Source organism: Marmota marmota, unplaced genomic scaffold (assembly GCF_001458135.2).
Source record: "Marmota marmota marmota unplaced genomic scaffold, marMar, whole genome shotgun sequence".
NCBI classification, from domain to species: domain Eukaryota; kingdom Metazoa; phylum Chordata; class Mammalia; order Rodentia; family Sciuridae; genus Marmota; species Marmota marmota.
In genome coordinates, this window is record NW_025999962.1 from 3,151,423 (window position 1) to 3,176,798 (window position 25,376).

Below are 25,376 nucleotides of genomic sequence, written 5' to 3' on the forward strand. Positions count from 1 at the left end.
TTCTTTTATACATTCAAGGTTTGGCACAATTGAATTTATAATAAAAAGTACAAGTGAAATGAGATTACTGGCTTTCAAGGGAATAATTTTGGTTTTAAAAATAAATATTGTTTTACTTTCATCTGAATAGTTTGTGTTGCATTGAGCAATGTCAAATTCCTCAAATGATGTGGCATATTTTGTTAAGCTACATTTGTAATGAAGTATAACATAGCGCTTAAGGGTACAGCTGTAAAAAGACCAGTGTGACTTTAGGCGAGTTTCTAGACCCCTCAATTTAAATTGGGAAAATGATAGTATGTATATTGTGGGAATAATAAGGATTAACTTAAGTAACATAAGGCTTAATGCTATAATAGTATCTGGCAAATCTCAAAAATGATGATGGTTTTATTTAATAGTCAATAATATATTTATCTAGAATGTCCAGAATCGCAAATAAAGCAAACTATTCTTATGAGATGTAAGGATTTCCAGTATTATATTTATTCATTTATCTAACATGATAAAGCTTTCATACTTTTTTTTTTTTTTTTTGGTACAGGGGATTGAACTCAGGGGCAATTAACCATTGAGCCATATCCACATCACCAGTCCTTTTTTGTATTTTATTTAGAAACAGGGTCTCACTGAGTTGCTTAGTGCCTTTTTCTGAGGCTGGCTTTGAACTTGGCAATCCTCCTGCATCAGCCTCCCAAGCTGCTAGTATTAGAGGTGTGCGCCACCGCACCTGACTCCTTTCATACATACTTCTGTCAATAATAGTGTTAATGTCTTTTAGTAATCACTGTCATTGATTTCTACATATTAAACAGAAGTAATAAGTGAGCTTTTAAAGTATCTTGCTTATTTTGCTATCAAGTTAACTACTAAAATTGACTTGTATATTTATAAAATTGAGTTTTGAAAATTTTTATGGATAGTTTAATCCCATGAAGATAACTATTTATTCCTTCATTTAACAGATTTTTATGACTTCTCTCTTGTTTGTAATAACATGCTTTATCTTATCTCATTAGGTTGTATCTTCTTATGTATTTCAAAATTTTAAGGAGTCTTATACATCTTATTTGTATTGTAACTATATTCCACGAACTTTTAAAGAATTTTTCTGTTTTAGGTTGGGTAAGACATATGAATAGATGTCACATTTTCACAGAAATCATCCAGTGTTTGTAATTTGTGTTTCTGATTTTCCATAGACTTGATATCAATATTTTAGAATTTTCTTTGTTTAAACATTACTGGGTTGAGCTTGCCTAGCATGTGTGAGGCCCTGGGTTTAATCCTCAGACCACACATAAATAAACAGTAAAAAATCCATTGGCAACTAAAACAATATTTAAAAAAAAAACATTGCAAGAGACATCACAAAATATTTTGATGTTTTTATAAATTATATATATATTATATTTTATAAATATATTTTATAAAATATATAAATTTATTTATTATAAAATATATAAATATATTTATATATAAAATATATAAATATATTTATTTATTTATATAAAATATATAAATATTTTATAAATTATATATTATATATATATAAATTATATATATATATATATATATATATATAAAAATAAATGACATACTCCATGATACAAACTGTGCAATTCTACTAGCTCTAGTTTGGGTATCATTTTTTATAATTCAGTATTTAAATATTTTAAAAACTTATATGTTAGAGTTTTAAAATCCGAATCTCTTTATATACATGTAATTTTCCATCTATTCCATGGATTTCATCATTCATTCCAGAGATAACTGTAATTTGCTTCATTCATCTATAGATGAATTAGGTTGTTACTCTAAAACATATATAGAATGTATATAGAAAAATATTCTCTACTCTTTTTAATATAGTATGGAAAAAACCAGACTCCCAAGAATGTCATAAAGTATAGTACCATAATTTGTGAAAAGATAGCTTTTTCAAAAGTTACACAAGACTGAGGGTCTTGCCCTGAGTTCAATACCCAGCACCAAACACATGTAGACACACATCAAACAAGAATGAATAAAAGCATAGGGTGCTACTTTACTGGATACCATCTAGAGTAAAATATAGTTGAATATAATCCTCTTACCTTGTATCAGAATAAATTCCAGGTGGATTAGGATTATAGGAAAAAAATGAAACCATTTGGGAGTAGTGGCACACACCTATAATTCCTGCTACTCAGGAGGATGAGGCAAGAGGAACACAAGTTTTAGGACAACCTGGGCACCTTAGCAAGGCCCTATCTCAAAAATAAAAAATTAAGGGCTGTGGATGTAGCTCAGTGGTAAAGCACCCCTGGTTCAATCCCTAGTATAAATAAATAAATAAACAAATAAGCATGGAAAAAAGCAAAAAAGCCTTTTCATTATGAAAAAAAGCTATAAAAGATAGACAGTGATATTTAACAAAAAAATTCTGAGGCTGGGGTTGTGGCTCAGTGGTGGTGTGCTTGCCTAGCATGTGTGAGACACTGGGTTTGATCCTCAGCACTACATAAAAAAAAATAATAATTAAAAAGAATTTCTGCATGGAAAACCTATTGTAAGCAGGGCTTCGGATATAACTGATAGAGCACTTGCCTGACATATGTGAGGCCCTGGGTTCCATCCTCAGCACTCATGCCCTGCCCCCCAATATCGGGATTATAGGCATGTTGCATAGTATCTGGCTTCTATTTTAATTGTATGCATACAATTGTCTTATTGTAAATTTATGTTACAATTTTTGTATAATCTATGAGATGACAATACAGAAAATAGTGTACATTATAAGTAAGTAAAATATTAGGCCATAAGTACTGTAAAATCAGCATGTCTAAAACTAAGTTTGTGTTCTTTTTCTAAATCTTGATCTCTCCTATATTCTTCAACTCAGTTCTTGATACCTCTATTCCAGCCAAATGAAAGTCTGCTGTTTCCCCAAGAATTCTCTGAACTTCCTGGCTTCTCTGTTAATGTGTCCTATTTCTCTCAATCTCTCCCCTCTTCTTTACTGAGGTACTATTGGCTGAAGGTACACCATCACCTCTGGCTTTGCTTAGGCCAGTCCATTTCCACATAGATCTACCCCAGAATGGTAGATCTAAGCTGTGTTTCTTTCTACCCCTCTACAAGTTCCATTAATCAGTGGGATTCCATCCACATTCTTCCTTGGTAGCTTGCAGAGAGCCCCATGTTGGCTTATTAGCTTCATCTCTTCGTTTATTCCTTAACTCTCCTGGGATTTCCAAACTGTCTCAAGTTTCTTCTTTCCTCATTTCATTGCTGTGACACATGCACACTCATGTGCGATGTCTTTTTAGTCATCTGTGCTCCAGTACCAGTGAGCACCCTTTCCCTCTGTCCCTCCACCTCTCCATCAGAGACTAAAACTTGATATCCCTCTCTCTTCTTCCTAGCAGATCCTTGACCTCATTGAGGAACAGTCCAGGAGTGGCCATTGGATGTCAGGGGCAGTCATTGGAGGGCCTGCCAAGAAAGTTTTGTAATAAGGCCTTCCCATCTTTATTGAGACACCGCCACCATAGCCTGGCTCTAAGAGTCATCTTGGACCACACAGTGCCTGTGTTATATTATTCTATCACAGACACACATGGTAAATGTGTCTATCACAGACATAAAGTCAACTTTGTTAAGAAACACTCAAAAGCTGAGAAGCGTTCCACAAAGAGCTGTGCTTTGGCCAGATAAAAGTAGCACAAGCTTAAAATATTCTAGGAGAGACCCTGTTCCATATTTCTTTATGGTTTTATGATGAAGTGAGAGGAGTAAACCAGGTATGTTAACCGTTGGTTTCCTGGTAGGGAAATTGCTGACCAGACCAGAACTTGGCAGTAGGAGCTCAGCTTCCATGCCACTGCTGCTGGTGTCAGGTGGAGACCTAGGGGCTCATCTAAAGAGTTCCTGCAGCTCCTATGAGCAGTTCATTGTCAAACTAACATCTGAGAGGAAAGGGACCCCTAGGTCCCTCCAGAACCCGGTGAGCTTATCTCCCTGAGGAGGAACCCAGGTGCTGGGTGGCACAGCAGTACTGTAAAAGCAGTCTGCCTTGTTAACTAGGGACTCCCGAGTGCTTTCTGCCAGGATTCCATTTTGTGAATGGGAATGAACAGTTTTCGCTCAAATGTAACATTTAGTGCACCCAGCAAGTGCAGAAGCTTCGCTGCCTCAGGGAGACTTCTGTGGACAGGAATCCTCCACTTTTATGCTTCCAGATTTCTGAATCTATTTCTAGTATCTTCTCGTTGTTTTCTCTTGTGATATTGGGTTCACTTTCCTTTTCCCTGCTGGCATGATTCCCTGTGGCCACCATCCCCCTTCACTGGCTCCCGTCCCTGAGACAGGCAGAGAAGTCTCAAGTGAGGGAACATGAGTGAGATTCTCATCTGTTTCTCTCCCCCTTTTTTGTTAGCTCACATTACTTTTAGTCTCTCACAGATGGTTTCCTACTCTGATTAATGAATCAGGAACATTTGCAAAACGTTGAGAATTAATTTCATTTATTTCATAAGGTGTATGTTTCCTCAGAGGACTATAAACTCCAGGCTCTCTTATACCTTGGCTCCATTTGCATTTCATATTTGATCTTGAGTTATGTGTCTATTTTGGATATCTGAAGTTATTAAGACCATTTTCATGATATGTCAGACATATATGTCCAGTTCTTCAAAACACAGAATTGTGTAATGCAAACTATTGGCTATTAAATATAAATGTTCTTAGTTTTTGCTTTTTTCAATATTGAATATGTTTGGAAGTAATATACAACTTATACTGAACCTTTATATTTGCTGCTAGTTTGTTGCTGAGAATTGCTTTGTGCCATAGTAAGGTAAGTTTTGTATTTGTGGTTTATTTATTTGTGTCCTGCATAAAGAGTATATTTTGTTAGTAAAGTTCAGAATTGTTTTCATCTACAAATTCTTAGCTACAAATATTGCCACATTATGTCCTTATTTTTACCTTCTATATACATTCCTCTAGGGTAAAATATTTTTGATTTTACAGACAGTAGCTCTTGATGGAACACTATTTTTAAAATCTGGGGTGATCTCTGGAGGATCAAGTGACTTAAAACACAAGGCTAGATGCTGGGATGAGAAAGAGTTAAAGAATCTACGAGACAGAAGAAGCCAGTTGGTCCAAGAGCTAAAGGTAAATCCAAGTCCTATACTTATAAAATATTAAGGAGAACAATTGTATTTTAAGACTAAGTGGATTTTCAAAAATAAAAATAAGTTCTGTTAACTGCTTATTTCCTATGCACATTTTTGTATTAGGTTGTTATTTTGTTACCTAGTTTAATGTTATTTGTATAACAAGTAACTTAATCCTTAATCATATACATTCTAAAATTGGGTATAATTTATGTACAATTATGCTCACTAGTTTTAAGCATTCCTTTCAGTACATTTCCACAAATGTGTGTAGTCCGCCAAACTCCTTTACAACCAGTCCCCATCCCTAGACTCTTTAGACTTGGCAGTATCCTTCCTGTCATTGCAGTCTTTCTCTTCTAGACTTTCATGTAAAAAGCATCATGCAGAAAGTAGTCCTTTATATCCTATTTTCTTCTTTAACCTTTTTGAGATTTGGGGTATATACTTTGTTTTATTTATTCCTTTTATTTATTTTATTTATTCCTTTTGCCATTTGACATTTGACTCACTAAATTGCTGAGGCTGGCTTTGAACTTGCAATCCTCCTCCCTCAGCCTCCTGAGCCACTGAGATTACAGGTGTGCACCATACAGGTGTGCCTGTTTTTAATCTTCAGCCAAATTTATAAATCTTTTATAACTTCTGGATATTAGAACGTTTCATGCTTAGAAAGACCTCTTTCTAAAGAGAAGATCACAAAAAGATTGAACAATACTTCCTTCTAGTTCTGACTTGGTATTTTGTAGAAGTCTCATTCATTAAATATTGTAATCCCCCATTTATTTGGTATGTAATCCCCCATTACAATATTGTAATCCCCCATTTATTTGATAACAGATACTAAATCAATAGAATGCTTTCAGAATATTCATTTTTCCTAATATTCTTATTTTGTTTACAAATTATTAGTTTTTGATTCAAGGAGCTGTTGTGGCAAGGTTACTTGACAATTTTAATCTTTTTTTCCAAGCATATGACCACATTTGATGTTTAAGTTGTAGATATGCTCTACTTTTAAAGACTTCAAATTTAGACATTGGGCACAGAGAAAGTTCTAGGAAGATGGCAACTTGAAATTAATCTTGCCATACTAAGTTCCCTCTGTGTGTCTTACCTTAACTAGGTGGGAGCTAGGTAGAAATAATGTCTTGAGTTCTTCTGTGATCCGTTCTACAATGGAATATTGTTCAGCCTTTAAAAGGAAGGAAATTCTGGTGCATGCTACAATCTGGATAAACCTTGAGGATATTTAGTGAATTAATCTAGGCACCACGTGAATTTTAGGATTTTTTTCTTGTTCTGTAAAGAATTTCATTGGTATTTTGATGAGGATTACATGAACTCTGTAGATCACTTTTGGTAATATGACTTTAAATAGCATTAATTCTCCTAATCTGTGAACGTGGAGTGTCTTTCTATCTTCTAGTGTTTTCTTCAGTTTCTCTCTTGAGTGTTTTTAAAAATTTTTTTATTTATACTTTTTAGATATCAATGACAGTAGAGAGTATTTTGACATATTGTATACATGCAGTATGATTTATTTGGATTAGGATCCTATTCTTGTGGTTGTACATGATGTGGAGTGACCCTGTCAGGTATTTGTATACAAGGATAGGAAGGTTATGTCCAATTAATTCTACTGTCTTTCCTATTCTCCTCCCCACTCCCTTCCCTTCATTCTCCTTTGTCTAATTCAGTGGACTTCTATTCTTCCCCTCCCTACCCTCCCTTGTTTTGGGTTGGCATCACATATCAGAGAGAACATTTGGCCTTTGGTTTTTTTGGGACTGGCTTATATCACTTAGCGTGATAGTCTACCAGCAAATGCCATACTTTCATTTCTTATTTATGACTGAGTAATATTTCATTGTGTATATATACCACATTTTCTTTATCTATTTATCTGTTGAAGGTGGTACCTAGGATGGTTCAGGAATTGAGCTGCTATAAACTTTGATGTGGCTGTGTTAACTATAGTATGCTGATTTTAAGTCTTTGGGTATAAACCAAGGAGTGGGATAACCAGGTCAAATGGTGGTTCCATTCCAAGTTTTCTGAGGAATCTCCATAATGCTTTCCATAGTGGTTGCAACAGTTTTCAGGCCCACCAGCAATGCGTGAGTGAACCTTTTCCCCCACATCCTTGCAACATTTTTTGTTACTTGTATTTTTTTGTGGGCGGGTGGGGGGTGGCGTGGTAACCAGAGATTGAACTCAGGTGCGCTCAGCCACTGAACCACATCTCCAGCCCTATTTTGTGTTTTATTTAGAGACAGGGTCTCACTGAGTTGCTTAGTGCCTTGTTTTTGCTGAGGCTGGCTTTGAACTCATGATCCTCCTACCTCAACATTCTAAGTAGCTGTGATTACAGGCATGCACCACCACACCCAGCTTGTCATTTATATTCTTGATAATTGCCATTCTGATTGGAGTGAGATGGAATCTCAGTATAGTTTTAATTTGCATTTCTCTAATTGCTAGAGATGTTGAACATTTTTTCATATTTTTTTGACCATTTCATATTCTGTGAGTTGTCTGTTTAGTTCCTTTGCCCATTTATTGATTGGGTGATTTGGTTTTTTGGTGTTGAGTTTTTTGAGTTCTTATCTATCTGAGGCCCTGATTTTCTCCCATCCTGTAGGCTCTGTTGCCATTCTTGATTGTTTCCTTTGCTGTGAAAAAGTTTTTTAATTTGTTATCATCCCATGTATTGATTTCTGATTTTACTTCTTGCAATTGAGGAGTCTTGTTGAGTGAGTCGATTCCTAAGCTGATACGATGCAGAGTTGGGCCTAGTTTTTCTGCTGGTAGGTGCAGGGTCTCTGATCTAATGCCTAGGTCCTTGATCCATTTTGAGTTTTGTGCAAAGTGAGAGAGGGGGGTTCCGTTTAATCCTACTACATATGGATTTACAGTTTTTCCAGCACCATTTTTCAAGAGGCTATCTTTTATTGCACCTTTGTCTAGGACTAGATAACTGTATTTATGTGAGTATGTCACTGTGTCTTCTATTCTGTTCCTTTGGTCTTCATGTCTATTTTTGTGCCATTACCATGCTATATTGGTTACTATAGCTGTGTAGTATAATTTAAGTTCTGGAATTGTGAAACCTCCTGTATCACTTTTCTCACTAAGGATTGCTTTGACTATTCTGGGACTCTTATTATTTTTTCCAAATGAATTTTATGGCAGTTTTTTCTATTTCTTTTTTTTTTTATTTTTTATTGTTGGCTGTTCAAAACATTACATAATTCTTGATATATCATATTTCACACTTTGATTCAAGTGGGTTATGAGCTCCCATTTTTACCCCAAATACAGATTGCAGAATCACATCAGTTACACATCCATTGATTTACATATTGCCATACTAGTGTCTGTTGTGTTCTGCTGCCTTTCCTATCNTGTCTTGTTGGTGTATGGTTCCCTTAAGCAGTATGTAGTGTCCCTCTTTATCCCTTTTGATTAACTTTGGCTTGAAATCTATTTTATTTGATATGAGTATGGACATTCCTGCTTGTTTCCGAAGTCCATATGAGTGATATGATTTTTAAAAATATGGAACGCTTCACGAATTTGCGTGTCATCCTTGCGCAGGGGCCATGCTAATCTTCTCTGTATCGTTCCAATTTTAGTATATGTGCTGCCGAAGCGAGCACAGTTTTTTCTATTTCTATTAAGAACATAATTGGAGTTTTAATAGGAACTGCATTAAATCTGTGTAACACTTTTGGTAGTATGGCCATTTGGACTATATTAATTCTGCCTATCCAAGAACATGGGAGATCTTTCCATTTCCTGAGGTCTTCAATTTCTTTCTTTAGTGTTCTGTAGTTTTCCTTGTAGAAGTCTTTGACCTCTTTTGTTAGATTAATTCCCAATTTTTTTTAAGGCTATTGTGAATGGGATCGTTTTCTTGATTTCTCTTTCAGCTGATTCATCATTGGTGTATAGGAATGCAATTGATTTATGGGTGTTAATTTTATACCCTGATGCTTTGCAGAATTTATTTATGAGTTCTAGAAGCTTTCTAGTGGAGTTTTTGGGGTCTTCTAAATATGGAATCATGTCTTAGCAAATAGGGATAGTTTAGGCTCTTTTCCTATTTGTATCCCTTTAAAATCTTTCTTTTGTCTCATTGCTCTGGCCAGGGTTTCAAGGACTATGTGGAATAGGAGTGGTGAAAGAGGGTGGCCCTGTCTTGTTCCAGTTTTTGGAGGGAATTCTTTCAATTTTTCTCTATTTAGAATGATGTTGGCCTCATATTTAGATTGTTTTTAAAATGTGGAGGTAGGTTCCTACTATCTCTAGTTTTTTAGTGTTTTGAGCATGAATGGATGCTGAATTTTGTCAAATGCTTTTTTTTGCATCTATTGAGATAATCATGTGATTTGATGAAGTATGTTTATTGATTTCTGTATGTTTAACCAATCTGCATCCATGGAATAAACTCCACTTGACCATGGTACACTATTTTTTAATATGTTTTTATATGCTATTTGCCAGTATTTTATTGAGAATTTTTACATATATGTTCATTAGGGATATTGGTCTGAAGTTTTCTTTCCTTGATATGTCTTTGTCTGGTTTTGGTATCAGGATGATACTAGCTTCATAGAATGAGTTTGGAAGGATTCCCTCCTTTTCTGTTTCATGGGATAATTAAGGAGCATTAGGTATAAATTCTTCTTCAAAGGTCTGGTAGAATTCAGCTGAGAATCCTTTTGATCCTGGGCTTCTCTTTATTGGTAGGCTTTTGATGGCATCTTCAGTTTCATTGCTTGAAAATGATCTGTTTAAATTTTCTATGTTCTCTTGGTTCAATTTCGATAGGTCATATGTCTCTAGAAATTTGTCGATGTCTTTGTGATTTTTCTATTTTATTGGAATATAGATTTTCAAAGTAGTTTCAGTTTATCTCTTTATTTCAGTGTCATCCATGATGATATTTCCTTTAAATCACGAATTTTAGTGATTTGAATTTTCTCTTTTTCTTCATTAGCTTGGCTAAGAGTTTATAAAATTTTATTTATTTTTTCAAAGAACCAACATTTTGTTTCGTTGGTTTTTTAAAAAAAATTTTTTTGTTTCAATTTAATGAATTTCAGCTCTGATTTTAATTATTTCCTGTCTTCTGCTGCTTTGGGTGTTTATTTCTTCTTCTTTTCCTAGGGCTTTGAAATGTAAAGTTAGGTTATTTATTTGGTGATATTCTATTCTTTCAATGAATGAGCTCAATGAAATGAACTTTCCTCCTAGAACTGCCTTATAGTGTCTCAGAAATTTTGATATGTTGTGTCATTTTTCTCATTTACCTCTAAATATTTTTTTATTTCACCCCTGATTTCTTTAGCTATTCATTGGTCATTCAGTAGTGTATTATTAGTCTCCAAGTGTTTGAGTAGCTTCTAGTTTTTATTTTATAGTTGATTTCTAATTTCATTCCATTATGATCTTATAAAATGCAAAGTATTATCTCTATTTGTGTTAGCCTAAGAGTTGATTTGTGGCCTAAGATATGGTCTATTTTAGAGAAGGATCCATATGCTACTGAGAAGAAAGTGTATTCAGTCATCAATTGATGAAATATTCTATATGTCTGTTAAGTTCAAATCATTAATTGTATATTTTAGTTCTATAGCTTCTTTATTTAGTTTTTGTTTTGAAAATCTATCAATTGGTGAAAGAGGCATGTTGATGTCACTCAGTATTATTTTGTTGTGATCTATTTAATTCTTGAGATTGTGAAGGGTTTGTTTGATGTATGTAGATGTTCCATTGTTTGGGGCATAAATATTTAAGATTTTTATGTCTTGTTGATGTATAGTTCCACTAAGCAGTATGAAATGGCCTCTTAAGTGTTTTATAATTTTTCATTGTACAGGTAGGTCTTTTACTTCCTTGGTTAGGTTTATTCCTAGGTTGTTGTTTGTTATTTTATTTTTGTTTTTTTGTTTTGATTCTAGGGATTGAACCTAGGGGTATCTACCACTGCATTTCCAGCCCTTTTTATTTTTTATTATGAGACAGGATCTTGCTAAGCTACCCAGGCTGTCCTTGAACTTGCAATTCTGCCTCAGCCTCCTGAGTACCTGAATTACAGATGTATACCACCATGCCAGGCGGTTGTTGTTATTTTATTTTGCTTCTTTAGGCTATTGTGAATGGAATTGTTTTCCTCGTTTCTTTCTCAGTTCATTGTTGGTGGTATAGGAAGCTACTGATATTTGTATGTTTGCTTTGAATCCTGCTACTCTGCTGAATTTGTTTGAGTCCTGAGAGACTTTTTGTAGATTCTTTAGGGTTTTCTAGGTATAGAATTATGTCCTTTGCAAATAGGAAAAGTTTGGTTTCCTTCTTTCCTACTCATAACATTATTTTTTTCTCTTGCTCTATAGTTCTGTCTCAAGTTTTCAGTACTTTATTGATTAAAAGTGGTAAGAGTGGACACACTTGTCTTGTTTCTGATTGAGAATAAATTCTTTCAGCTTTCCCCCATTCAGTATGACGTTGGTGATGGGTGTTGTATCTAACCTTTATTTTGATGAGGTATGATCCTTCTGTAGTTTATTCAGAGTTTTTATCATGAAGGAATGTTATTTTTTCAGAGGCTTTTCTGCAGTTGTAGAAATCATGTGATTTTTATCTTTGATTCTGTTTATGTGGTGTATTAAAATTTTGATTTGTCTATGTTGAATCAACCTTTCAAGTATTTTATGGAGTATTTTTATTCCTGTTCCTCAAGGATATTGGCCTATAGTTTCCTGTTGTTGTTGTGTCCTTATCAGGTGTTTATAGTAGGATAGTGCTGGCTTCATAAAATTAGTTCAAAGGAGTTCTTTCCCTTTCTATTTTATGGAATAGTTTGAGGAGCATGGGAATTAGTTATTCTTTAAAAGTTGATATAAAATTCATCGGTAACTATATGGTCCTGGTTTCTATTTGTTGGGAGACTTTTTTTGCTTTGGGTTTTTCTTTTGTTTGGGGATTGAACCCAGGAACACTCTACCACTGACCTACATCTCCAGTCCTTTTTATATTTTATTTTGAGACAGGATCTTGGTAAGTTGCTGAAGCTGGCCTTGATCTTGGCATCCTGCTGCCTCAGCCTTCCAGGTTGTTGGGATTACAAGTGTAAACCACACACTGGTGATTGGGAGAGTTTTTATTTCTGCTTCAATCTCATTGCTTGTTATTGATCTATTTAGTTTTTTTTTTCAGCTCTCTTGGTTCAATTTTGGTAGGTCATTTGTGTCTATAAATTTGTCCATTTCTTGTAGATTTTCCAATTTGTTGACATAATTTTTCAAAATATTTCCTAATGATGCTTTGGATTTCAATGGTATCTGTTGTAATATCCCCTTATTTGTATTTATATGTCTTTTTTCTCTTTTAGTTTAGCTAAGGATTTGACAATTTTGTTTATCTTTTCAAAGAATCTAGTCTTTGTTCCATTGATTCTTTTTTATATATTTTTAGTTGTTGAGGACCCTTATTTATTCATTTATTCATATGCAGTGTTGAGAATTGAACCCAGTGCCTTACACACATGTGAGGCAAGCACTCTACCACTGAGCCACAACCCCAGTCTTCAACTGATTCTTTATATTGTTCTTTATTCTCTATTTCAATTATTTATGCTCTGATTTTTATTATTTCTTTTCTTCTACTGATTTTGGATAGATTTGTTCTTTTTCTGAGGCCTTGAGATTCATACAAAATATTGAAATTTTTGCAACTTACCAGATCATAGTGGAATGAAATTAGAAATCAAAAGCAAGAGAAACTGCAGAAATTATGCAAACACAATGCAGTTTTGAGTAAGCAATGGATGATTGAAGAAATTAGAAAAATTTTATAAATTCCTAGAATCAAGTGAAAGTGAAAAAAATCTATTGTGAAATGTTCTCACGCTTCTCTTACTTTTTAGGATTTAATGAAGATACTCCGCAAGGAAACAGATTTAAAGCAAATACAGACTCTAGCACAAGGAACTCATACACGACTCAAATATTCACAAAGTGAACTAGAAATAATTAAGAAGAAGCACCTTGCTGCTTTTTATCGGGTACATGAACTTACTTAAAATTTGATGTAAATTAGAACCATAACTTAATTCAGAAATTAGTTATGTAGCATAATGTAGTTTATAGATACCTTAACCCTTGCTTGAGATTACATTACAGTCCTTTGATGATTTTTTTAATTTTTATTTTAATTTTTTTAGTTGTTGATAGACCTTTATTTATTTATTTATAAGTGGTGCTGAGAATTGAAACCAGTGCCTCACACATGCTAGGCAGTTGCACTACCACTGAGCCACAGCCCTAGCCCCTTTGATTATTTTTATGCTGTTTAATCTTGTTATCCATCTGTACTAGAATTTATCTCACCTTATGGATTCCTCTTATTTTAAAACACACCTATCATGTTTTTGGCTTCACTGTATAAAGCTAAAATAGCCATCTTAATAAAAGAAAATTCTTTTGTTATTAGGAACAATCTCAGCTACAAAGTGAACTATTAAATATTGAGTCTCAATGTACTATGTTGAGTGAGGGAATCAAAGAACAACAGCAACGAATTAAAGAATTTCAAGAAAGAATAGATAAGGTGATGTATGTTATATTCATAATTAAATGATGTGTGTGATTTAGTTTTGGACCAGACACCAAATTGGGTGTGTGCTAAAGCAAAAGTTGATAGGTGACAGCACCCTGTCAGAAATAGCTTGAAGGCTGTTTTATTAGTTTGCCCAGTTGATCTCCTTGTGTCCTTTGAGGACCACTGCTGCCTGTCTCAGGAGATGGTGACCAGTGAGTATTCACTTCTGTTCTCCAACCTCTCCTTGCCCTTTGTAAAAAATACAGCCTTTTCTTTTTTTACTGCCCTTCACACCAAGAGGTAAAGAGCTGTCATACAGGTTATCTTTTAAGGTTGTTTACTTGGTCACTTTTTAAACATCTCTTACAGGCCAGGTATGGTGCTTGGCTCTGGAGCAATAAACATTTGGTCATCTATCCTCTGCTTATAAAGTGACAGGAACTTTTTTAGATTTGATTCAATACACTGTTGGGTACTGCCAATCCTTGGAAAGTTATTTGCTCCCCATCACTCTGTAACTTCCACCTTTTGCTTTTAGTTCTGCCTTTTCTACGTATTTCAAAAGCATACTCATGTTTCTCCTTCGTTATCTCTTTTGCAGGTTAAATATTACCAGTTTCTCTAATCATTTTACATTACCATGGATCTAGGATGAGCTCTAGAAACCATCCCCTGGATGCTCTGTTACTTGTCCATGTCCAGAACAGAGCATAATGTCAAAATAAGGTCTAACAGTACAGAGTATCCTGGCACCCCAGATATGGACCTTAGCTTCCCATAGTTTGGATTATCTGCTTATGCTAATTGCAGCTTACTCCTGCATCGGTCTTGTCACATTCATGTTTAATTTATATTCAGCTAAAATTTGAAAGTTTTTAACATGTCCGTCTCTTTCATCGTATAACCATACATTTTAAATGAAAGATTAAATGTTATTTTGTTGGGTTTAGCTCATTTGAACTTTTCTTTCTTCTTTTTTTTTTTTTTTTTTTTGTATCAAGGATTGAATCCAGGGGTGCTTAGCCACTAAACCACATCCCCAGTTCTTTTTATTTTTTATTTTGAGACAGGGTCTTGCTAATTGCTTAGGGCCTCACTAAGTTGCTGAGGCTGGCTTTGAACTTGCTTTTGGTCTTCCTGCCTCAGCCTCCTGGGATTACAAACGCATACCACTGCACCTGGCTCCATATCTTTTCGATTCTTCATTCTATGTTCTAACCATATTGGTTTTTTTATTATCTGAAATTTTTAAAGATTAATTTCTTTATATAGAATGTTGTATTTTGGTATGGCCAATGTAAATGGAATCCTTTCAGTTTTATATTAAATGGTACATAAAGCTCAAACACTTAATAATGCAAGTTAATGAGCTTTCTTTTTAAATTTTTGAATAAGAATTTGAAAATAGATGAGCATAACTTACAGAGATAAAGGAAGAGGAAGCAATGGATGAATATGGTAATATTTGGTTTGATTACATTTTAGCTTAATCCATAAAAATCTTGGAATGAAAACTTATTTAAGCCTTATCTATTTCTCAAAATTACTTATTAAACTAGTTGTTTTTAAATCATTTAAAAGGTAGAAGATGACATTTTCCAACACTTCTGTGAAGAAATTGGTGTGGCAAATATTCGTGAATTTGAGAATAAACATGTTAAACAGCAACAAGAAATTGATCAAAAAAGGTATTTTTATTAAAAGATATTTTACACGTATACTATACTTTTTATGGCTACTTCTGCAAGTGAATTCTAGAATCAGCTTATCTAATTATTTAAAAATTTTTTTTTTAGTTGTCAATGGACCTTTATTTTATTCATTGATACATGGTGCTGAGAATTGAACCCAATGCCTCACACATGCCAGGCAAGTGCTCTGCCACTGAGCCACATCTCCAGCCCTCTAGTTATTTAAAAAACAAAAACAAAAACCAATCTTAACTGCACTTGTTGTATTGAAGTGATATTTAAATTGTATTTAATTTAGAGAGACTCAGCTTCTTCATAATATTGAGTTTTCCTATGAAAGAACTAGTATGCCTTTCCTTTTTTTTTTTAAGTTTGTTAAGTTAGAGCTGGAATGTAGCTCAGTGGCAAAGTGCTGGCCTCTCACACGCAAAGCCCTGGCTTGGATCCCTAGTTCCAACAAAGAAAAGACCAAAAAAAAAAAAAAAGGTCTCCAACCAAAAAAAAGAAAAAAAACCCTTAAGTTTGTTAACTTATTTGTAAGAAAATGAACCTCTACTCTTTTTTATGAACTGAAATGAAAATTCCCTTAGGTGTACTTCCTCTAAATTGTAAAATAATAGCTACTAAAGCTGAGCAAATGGGAGAGACATTTTACTTTTGTATGTTCCTAAGTCTTTTGCTTTGTACCACAGGCATGTACGATCTATTCAAATAATGTTTAAATGTAAGAGTAAAATGTGCCTGTGGGGGAAATAGGAAAACTTTTCTTTGTCCTGAAATAAAACCTGCCAACATTTTTGCCAACTTCCTTTCAATTTATTCTCTACAGTTCTCTCATACTTCTTTCATTATTTTAACACCCATTTACTATGTATTCCCACGTAGCAGGCCCCCTTCTAGAAATACAGAAGATACAGGAGCGAACAAGAAAGGTGATGCCCCTACCTATTCTAGGTCCTCTACATTTGCATGTACATTTTAGGATCAGTTTTTCAATTTTTATATATATATATATATATATATATATATATANATATATATATATATATGAAAGACAGAAAGAAAAAAGAAAAACCCTGCTGGAGCTGGGGTTAAGACTCAGTGTTAGAGCTCATGCCCAGCATGTGTGAGACCCTGAGTTCAATCTCCAGCATTGGGGGGCGGGGGGGGCAAGAAAGAAAGAAAACCAGCTGGGATTTTGATTGGGATTGTGTTGAATCTATAGATTAATTTGGGAAGAATTGATATCTTTTAAAAATATTTTTTAAAATAATATATCTTGGGCCGGGGATGTGGCTCAAGCGGTAGCACGCTCGCCTGGCATGCGTGCAGCCCAGGTTTGATCCTCAGCACCACATACAAAGAAAGATGTGGTGCTTGCCGAAAACTAAAAAATAAATAAATAAATATTAAAAAATTCTCTCTCTCTCTCTGTCTCTGTCTCTCACTCTCTCTTAAAAAAAAATAAAATAAAATAATATATCTTTATTTATCTTTACGTGGTGCCGAGGATCAAACCCAGTGCCTCACATGTGCAAGGCAAGTGCTCTACCACTGACCTACAACCCCAGCCCAAGAATTGACATTTTAATACTAATCCATGAGCATGATACCTATTTCCGTTTATTTATGTCATTATCTATTTCTCTCATTATTGCTTTTTAGTTTTCTGCCTTCAGATTTGGTCTGTGTATATTTTGTTATATTTGTTTCATCTTTATACTATTGTAAATGGAATTGTTTTAAAATTTGCACATAAAATATTTGGTTTTAATATGTTGAAATAAAATTTGTTTTTTATAAATTGACCTTGTATCCTGAAACCTTGCTAAACTTAATTCTATAAGCTCTTTTATAGATTCCTTAGGACTTCCTACATAGATAATCATATTGTAGTGAATAAAAAGTTTTATTTCTCCCTTTCCAGGCAGTATATCTTTTATTTCTTTTTCTTGCCTATTGTACTAGCTAGGACTCCAGTACAACATTGGATAAGTGGTGAGGGCACATATCCTGCCTTATTCCCAGTCCTAGGGCCACAGGGAAAAATAGAAACTTAGGGTAGCTTTCAGGTTGAGGAAGTCCCCTTCTATTCCTACTTTACAGAAATTTTTTTGCCATAAATGAGCACTGAATTTTGTCAAATACTTTCTCTGGCATCCACTGAGATGTATGGCTGGATTTTTTAAAAAGTTTTTAATATAGTAAGTACAAATAATTGGTAAGTTATATTCATTTTAAAGTGTTAAATCACCTCACATAAAAATATGAACCCAACTTGGTCGTGAGTTACTCTCATATGTTTTCATATGTTTTTGGATTTGATTTGTTAAAACTTTGCTAAAGATTTTTGCACCCTTTTCTTGGGTGTAACAATCTGTAGTTTTCTTATAATGTCTTTGTCCAAAGTTTGGTTTTAGGGTAATGCCAGGCCCATAAAATGAGCTGGGAATAAAATGTACTTTCTTTTTTGGGAAGCGTTTATGTAGGATTGGTATTGTTCTTCCCAGTGTTTCATAAGATTAGTCAGTGAAGTCCCCCACTTTTCTTTTTTGGAAGGTTTTTATTTGGAGATCCAGTTTCTTTAATGAATTCAGGGCTACTCAGGATATCTACTTCTTGGACAAGGTTCGGTAGTTCACATCTTTCAAGAAATCTGTGTACTTTATCAGGGTTGACAAATATATTAACATAAAGTCACTTTGTGTATCTTTTTTATTTTTTTAGTTGTAGATGGACACAAAACTTTTATTTTTTTAATATGTATTTTTTTAGTTGTAGTTGAATTCAATATTTTTATTTATTCATTTATTTATTTTTATGTGGTGCTGAGGATTGAACCCAGGGCCCTGCACATGCTAGGCAAGCGCTGTACCGCTGAGCCACAACCCCAGCCCTTATTTTATTTTTTTAATGTGGTGCAAGGGATCGAACTCAATGCTTCACACATGCTAGGCAAGCACTCTACCGCTGAACCACAACCCTGGCCCAATACTTTGTATTTTTAAAATCTGTAAGATCTGGACTGTTGTACTTTTGTTCCTAGTATTGTGGCTTGTCTTTTCTTTTCTTTTTGATATCTAACTAAAGGCATATTAATTTTATCGATCCTTGTAATACCAGCTCTTGGTTTCATGGGCTTTCTCTATGGTTTGTTTGTTTCTATGTTACTGGTTTCTGCTGTTCATTATTTCCTTCTACTTTTTTTTTTGGTACCAGGGATTGAACTCAGGGACATCCCCAGCCCTATTTCGTAGTTTATTTAGAGACAGGGTCTCACTGAGTTGCTTAGTGCCTTGCAGTTGCTGAGGCTGACTTTGAACTCAAAATTCTCCTTTCTTAGCCTCCCAAGCTGCTGGGATTACAGGTGTGCACCACCGTGCCCTGCCTTCCTTCTACTTATTTTGATTTAATATTCTTGTATATCTTTCTAAGAGGGAAGTTGACATGTATTTGGGGCTTATCTTCTAATATAAACACATAAAGATATTTATTTCTCTCTAAGTGCTATTTAAGCTACATCTTACAAATTTTAGCACATTGTATTTTAATTATAATTCTGTCCAAAATATTTCCTAGTATCCCTGTTTTGTTTTTTGTTTTTTTTTTCCTATGACATAGGATGAAAAGAGTGTTGTCTGATTAGCAGATATTGGCAGGGCAAGAGGGTTCAGATGTCTTTCTGTTAGTGATTTTTAGATTAATTTCATTGTGGTGAGGAATATATTCTGAATTATTTTGATCCCTTCAAGTGAGGCCAATTCTTGTCTGTTTTAGTACATGTTCCATGCATACCTGCAAAGAATGTGCATTCTGCTGTTGGGTGCAGTGCTACCCTGCAAGGCAGTTGGCCAGGCTGCTGGTGTTGCTCAGGTCTTCTGTCTTTGAGTCTCTGCCTGGTTGCACACTAAGAGCTAAGAGGAGCACTGAGATTTCCAAGTAGATTTTTGGATCCATCAGTTTTTTTTCTAGTTTTACCAGTGAGGGGACAGGAAGGCTGGAGTTGTGTGGTGTCCCTCATGTTCTGTAGGCCTGACTGCTGAGCAGAGACAAGTCTCTTGAAGGTTTCTTCTTGACCTCTCGCACAGGCAGTGCAGTCAGAGGTCAGGAGTGGGGACCCTGTTGCCTCCTCTACATCACACCTGGCTCCATGCTTCCCGAATGGGTAGCCTTAGACAAGGCTGAACTCTTTGCTTTTGTCTCTTCTGTTAATGGGGCACTAGTGTTACTTACCTCACAGTCTACTACTTTGAGTAGGTTAATTTATAGCAGAGCTTTGATAACAGATGCATAGTAAGCTCTCATTAAATATTACTTTGTTTTTATTGTCACTGTTTTTCAATCAGTTTATCTAGCACAGTATCTGATACAGATAGCACTTAAAAGTACATCTTGAATGAACAGTTGGGTTGCCAGGATACATGGGAGGGATAGAAGAAGGAAAGGGCAAGTTACAGTTGATGTTGGTTTTTTTGTTTTTTTTTTTTAAGTACTGGGATTGAAGCCAAGGGTGCTCTACCACTGAGCTATATTCCTAGCTCTTTTTATTTTTTGAGACAGGTTCTCACTAAGTTGTTTCAAGTCTCACTTGGTTGCTGAGGCTAGCCTCAACCTTTTGATCCTCCTGCTTCTGCCTCCCAAGTTGCTAGGACTTTAGGTGTGCAGTACTGTGCCCAGCAGTATTAGAGTCTTTTATGAGGAGTTTATGAAGCTTGCAAGTAGAAAGTACATCAGGAAGGGACATGTTCTTCAGTTTGAAAGTTTATATTTGGAGTTTATATTTGAATAACTATTGCAAACAACTGAATAAATAATTTAATAAACACATAAAGCCAGGCATGGTGGTGTATGTCTATAATCCCAGCTACTCTGGATGCTAAAGCAGGAGAACTGCAAGTTTGCGGACAGCCTCAGCAATTTAGCAAGACTCTGCCCTATTTCCAAAAAAGAGGGGGAGGCTGGGAATGTAGGTCATAGGTAGAGAGCCCTGGGTTCATTTCTCAGTATGGCAAAAAAAAAATTAATAAACATGTAAAGCTGGGTGTAACAGTGCATACCTGTGATCCCAGCTACTTGAGGCTAAGGCAGGACCATCAAAAGTTTGAGGCCAGCCACAATGAGATCCTGTCTCAAAGTAAAAATTAAAAATTTTTAAAGGACTGGGGATGTGGCTCAGTGGTTGAGTCTATCATGTGCAAGCCCTGGGTTCAAACCTCAGTATCGATAAATAAATATGTAAGTTGTAACTTAAAGAAAAAGAAGGGAACCTATAGATTATAAAATATGTAAGAAACATATCACCTGTATGCAGTGTCTGAATCCTAATACAGATATCCAGGTTTTTTTTAAATAATGAGATGCCCTGGAAATTTGGCAATGGTAATAGTTTCATATTAAAGATTTATTATGATTTTTTAAGTTATAATAATTTGTGCTTATGAATTAAAAGTCACTTCACTTTTGGAGATACACGTAAAATATTTACAGATGAAATTACATGATGTCTTGAATTTGCTTGTGATAAGTGGGGTTATACATAAAACAAGAATGATCTTGAATTGATTATATTGAATTTGAGTGAGAGCTTCATGGGGTTCATTATCATATTCCTTCTACTTTTGTATTTGAAATTTCCTGTAAGAGAACGTTAAAAAGAAAGAAAGAGAGCATTTCACTTACCATTTGTAATACTTGACTTTTTTATGCTAGATTAGAATTTGAAAAGCAAAAAACTCGGCTTAATATTCAGCTTGAGTATAGTCGCAATCAGCTTAAGAAGAAACTGAATAAGATCAACACATTAAAAGAAACTATCCAGAAAGGTAGAGAAGACATTGATAATCTGAAGAAGGTAACTAATAGTGAGTGGTAGCTGAAGTGTCTCTTCATTGAATTTTCAACCTCCTTCACTTATTGAGCTCCTAAAAGGCTTTGGTAGTGATGGGGGCAGATGTGAGAAGTGCTTAAATCAGCAGAGCTTCCTGAGTTCTGGATGCTGGGTGGGAGGGAAGGTGAGGCGGGGTGCCACAAGGACTCCTGCCTGAGTTCTGATTGGGAAGTAGGTGGGAGGGGACTTAGGTCTGTGTGGTGCCTGGATGGTAGTATCCACCAGCAGGGAATGCAGAGAAATCTGGGCAGGAGCTATCGATCTGGCAGCTGCTGATTGACCCAAGTAAATTGAAACTCTGTGAGAAAAGTTGAAATGCTTGGGCAGATGGACAGTGGAGAGCACTGAAGCGGCCATGGGATTCTGGAAGGTGCAGGTAGGCTAGGAACAGGGGTAGTCAGTCGAAGAGGAGGCATCCCAGAAGCCCCAGTGCTGCAGGAAGGAAGAAGTGATAAAGACTTTTTAAAAGGCTGAGCCTGAAATGTTTGTTTAATTGCCACTTAAAAGTCACAGTGGCAAGAACTTTATTGGACAGTGGGAATGGAAGTCAAATGGCAGTGAGGTGAGAAATGGGTCTAAAATGAAGGATGAAGGCAAGTACTGATAACAATTCCTAAAAGGTGTAGAATGAGAGTAGGTCACAATCCATGACATAGGTTCAAGCAGCACATGGCATATGATTTATCTTAGAGTGACTGGGTTGGTCTTATTGATAACAGAACCTATGGACCTTAACAACATAAAAGATGGTAAATCTGCAATACATATCCTCTTTCTTCAGGTTGAAGAAGACTGTCTGCAAGTTGTGGATGAACTCATGGCAAAACGGCAGCAACTTCAGGATATCTTTGTCACTCAGAATTCCAACACTGAGAAAGTTCAAACTCAGATTGAAGAGGAACGGAAGAAGTTTTTCGCTGTTGATAGGTAATTAAGAATTCATCAGTTTGAAAGATATAGCCGGCATTTTAGACATGTGTATTGTCGGAGTGGAATGTATTATGTGAAGCTATATTTGAATATGTACCCTTTATTGCTCTTGGTATCACGTAACATATTTGAAATATTCTAATTTGGGGGGAACCAAATGAGGGAATTAGTTGGTTAGAGTGAGTAGTTCTTTCTGGTGAATGAAAACGTGATCCCGTAGAGTCCCTTGCCCTAAATCCCCCTTGATGTTGCTGGTGTCTTCTGCTATCCAGAGATTCCCTCTCTGCAGCATGGCACAGAGGGTAAGGGATGGGTCAGGCCATGCTGCCTGTGAGTACATCCCAGCTTTGCTTCAGTCATACTGTGCCTTGATCTCCTCATCAGTAAACGGGGTTAAAGAAAATGCCTGCCTCAGAGAGTAGTGACCTGAACACTGATGGAGTGAGCTTAAAAGACAGCCTGGTACCTGATAAGCATTTGCCGTGATGATGATGGTGACATGCCTTGGGTCAGCTGACTTGTAGCAAAATAACATGCTTTTCTGCATGACTGACATGATCATAGCAATGAGAAATTAGCTCTTTTTGCTCAACCTCTTGGCATGTCACTTTTCCTCACTGTCCCAAATCCTTCAGTGCTTTAAGACACTGCTGGGAAGTTCTTTGTGTATGACTTTTTTTTTTAAGAGAAATTAAAATCTGTTTCTTGATTTTTTTTTAAACTTTTATATTTAGTTTAAAATTTGTTTCTCTTTGTATTCTTGAAAATCTCGGAGTCTTCTCCTGCCTGCTCCATGCCTTTCATCCTTCCTTCCTTTTTCTTTTCTTACTTTTTTGTCCCCTTTATGGGTCCTGTTAAAAGTCCACATTGTTTCAGCTAGTAAACCTCATAGCCTCATCTTGAGAAGAGCCAGGTAGTACAGAGACTTCAGATTGTCAGGGATACAATGATTTACCTGATTTCTCTTGCAGAGAGACTATTTCTACTGGGTTTTTGTTTGCTTGCTTGTTTGTTTTTAATATTTATTTTTTAGTTGTAGTTGGACACAAGATCATAATTAATTATTTTTATGTGGTGCTGAGGATCGAACCCAGAGCCTCGCCCATGCTAGGCAAGTGCTCTACCGCTGAGCCACAACCACAGCTCCTATTTCTCCTGGTTTGAGGTTCCAAAATGTAGAGCTCATATGAGGAATAAACACAACCTGAAAAAGTATAGATTTATAAATAAATTAAGCTGAGTATGGTGGCATAATACTCCTGTAATCCCAGCAACTCAGAGGCTGAAATAGGAGGATCGCAAGTTCAAAGCCAGCCTAAGCAACTTAGCAAGACCCTATCTCAAAATAAGAAGCACTGAGGATGCAGCTCAGTGGTTAAGTGACCCTAGGTTCAATCCCTGATATCAAAAATAAAAATAAATAAAGTAACTAGGAAAGGGGCTGAGGTTGTGGCTCAGTGGTAGAGTGCTTGCCTAGCACGTGCAGGGTCCTGGATTCAATCCTAAGCATCACATAAAAATAAAAAATAAATAAATAAAAAATGAAAGGTATTGTGTCCAACCACAACTAAAAAAAAATAAAATATTAAAAAAATAACTGGGAAAGGACTGCATCTTGGTCACTGTGATTAAATCAGGAATGTATATTATTGAAAAATGCCATTGCCAGGCTCAGTAAATATGCCTGTGATCCCAGCTACCAGGGAGATTGAGGCAAGAGGATAGCAAGTTCAAGGCTAGGGGCTGGGGCTGGAGCTCAGCAGTAGAGCACTCACCTAGCATGTGCGAGGCCCTGGGTTCGAACCTCAGCACCACATATAAATAAAGGTGTTGAACTACAACTAAAAAATAAATAAATATTAAAAAAAAAAGTTCATGGCTAACCTGGGCAACTTGGCAAGACCCTATCTCAAAATAAATAGGATTAGGGATATAACTAAGTGGCGGAGTGCTTTCCTAGCATGAACAAGGCCCTGGGTTCCATTCTCAGTACCACACAAAAAGAAAAAAGCAACCTTGGGTTAACTAGGTTCATTCATGGTCTTTCTCAGGAGTGTTAATGTTTATATTACAAACTCTAACACTTACAGGACTCATAAGGAAAAGTCACCTTTTCCTATAATATAACTTTTTCTTGATTTAGTGCCGCATTACATAATGAGTAAAAGCACTTTTCATATTGTGTTTTTACAGGGAAGTGGGAAAATTGCAAAAGGAAGTTGTGATCATTCAGACTTCTCTGGAACAAAAACGATTAGAGAAGCATAACATGCTGCTTGATTGTAAAGTTCAAGACATTGAGATAGTTCTTCTGTTGGGGTCACTGGACGACATAATTGAAGTAGAGGTGCCTAGAAAATTACTTAAAATATGTGCGGTGGTACTGCACCTGGTGTTTAGAGCAACTTGCCTGCTTATTTTTTATTTCTCTGATTCTTGGGCCTTTTAAGGCTGCAGAACTCTTACTCAGTATATCTTGACTTTGTCCTCTTAGATCAGCTTCCTCAGGAGGCTCCAGGGTAGCTGTGGCTTTGACAGAGGGAAGAGAATTCTCTCCTGCCCTCCCAGAAAAATCCTGGGGAAGAATTCTGATTTGCTCATTTTGGATCATGTACCCACCCAGTCTTGTGGTGTGAAGGGAGGGAAAGGGGGGGGGGTTATTGTAAGCAAAATTGGGGGGGGGAGCATGCAGAAAAACAGCACTCACTATACATACAAAGAAATAGTCAGTTTAAAGGCAAGTCAGTTTAATTTTAGAAGAGTGTTATAATTACAGAGTGGAGGAGGAAACAGTCTCCAGGACTCAGTGTGTGGCTATTGGTCAGTAACAGTGCCACCACTTTGTTTCCAGTGTTCTTTCAGTTACTGAACCTTCAGAATTATTCTCCAACATGCCCATCATGAGTGGGAAATTATGTGCTTCTTGATTAGCATGAAAGACCTCCACATTCGTGGCAGGGTATTTCACAGCAGATACTAAGACAAGCCCAATTCATATTGAACCACATCTAAGAAGAAAAGTGCTGCTTCTAGTTTCCATTCCAGCTTGTCAGAAACTTGAAAATCATCCCTTCATCTTTTTTTTTTTTTTTGTGT

The 25,376-nt window shown here is 35.7% G+C and overlaps 1 protein-coding gene and 1 non-coding gene across 2 annotated transcripts in view; one reads left to right on the forward strand and one right to left on the reverse strand.

Annotated features, from left to right (window-relative positions):
* The window catches only part of Smc1b (structural maintenance of chromosomes 1B), a 61,172-nt gene that overhangs the window by 17,146 nt on the left and 18,650 nt on the right, over positions 1–25,376 (forward strand). Inside the window, exons 11-17 of the mRNA XM_015501739.2 lie at positions 5,017–5,163; positions 13,099–13,236; positions 13,665–13,781; positions 15,354–15,460; positions 21,173–21,314; positions 22,132–22,277; positions 24,474–24,627. Of these exons, the coding sequence (XP_015357225.1) occupies positions 5,017–5,163; positions 13,099–13,236; positions 13,665–13,781; positions 15,354–15,460; positions 21,173–21,314; positions 22,132–22,277; positions 24,474–24,627 (951 nt within the window). The remainder of the gene's footprint in view (positions 1–5,016; positions 5,164–13,098; positions 13,237–13,664; positions 13,782–15,353; positions 15,461–21,172; positions 21,315–22,131; positions 22,278–24,473; positions 24,628–25,376) is intronic.
* LOC125616835 lies at positions 8,721–8,827 on the reverse strand. Its single transcript, XR_007347608.1, has one exon. It is a non-coding gene; the product is annotated as a U6 spliceosomal RNA (small nuclear RNA).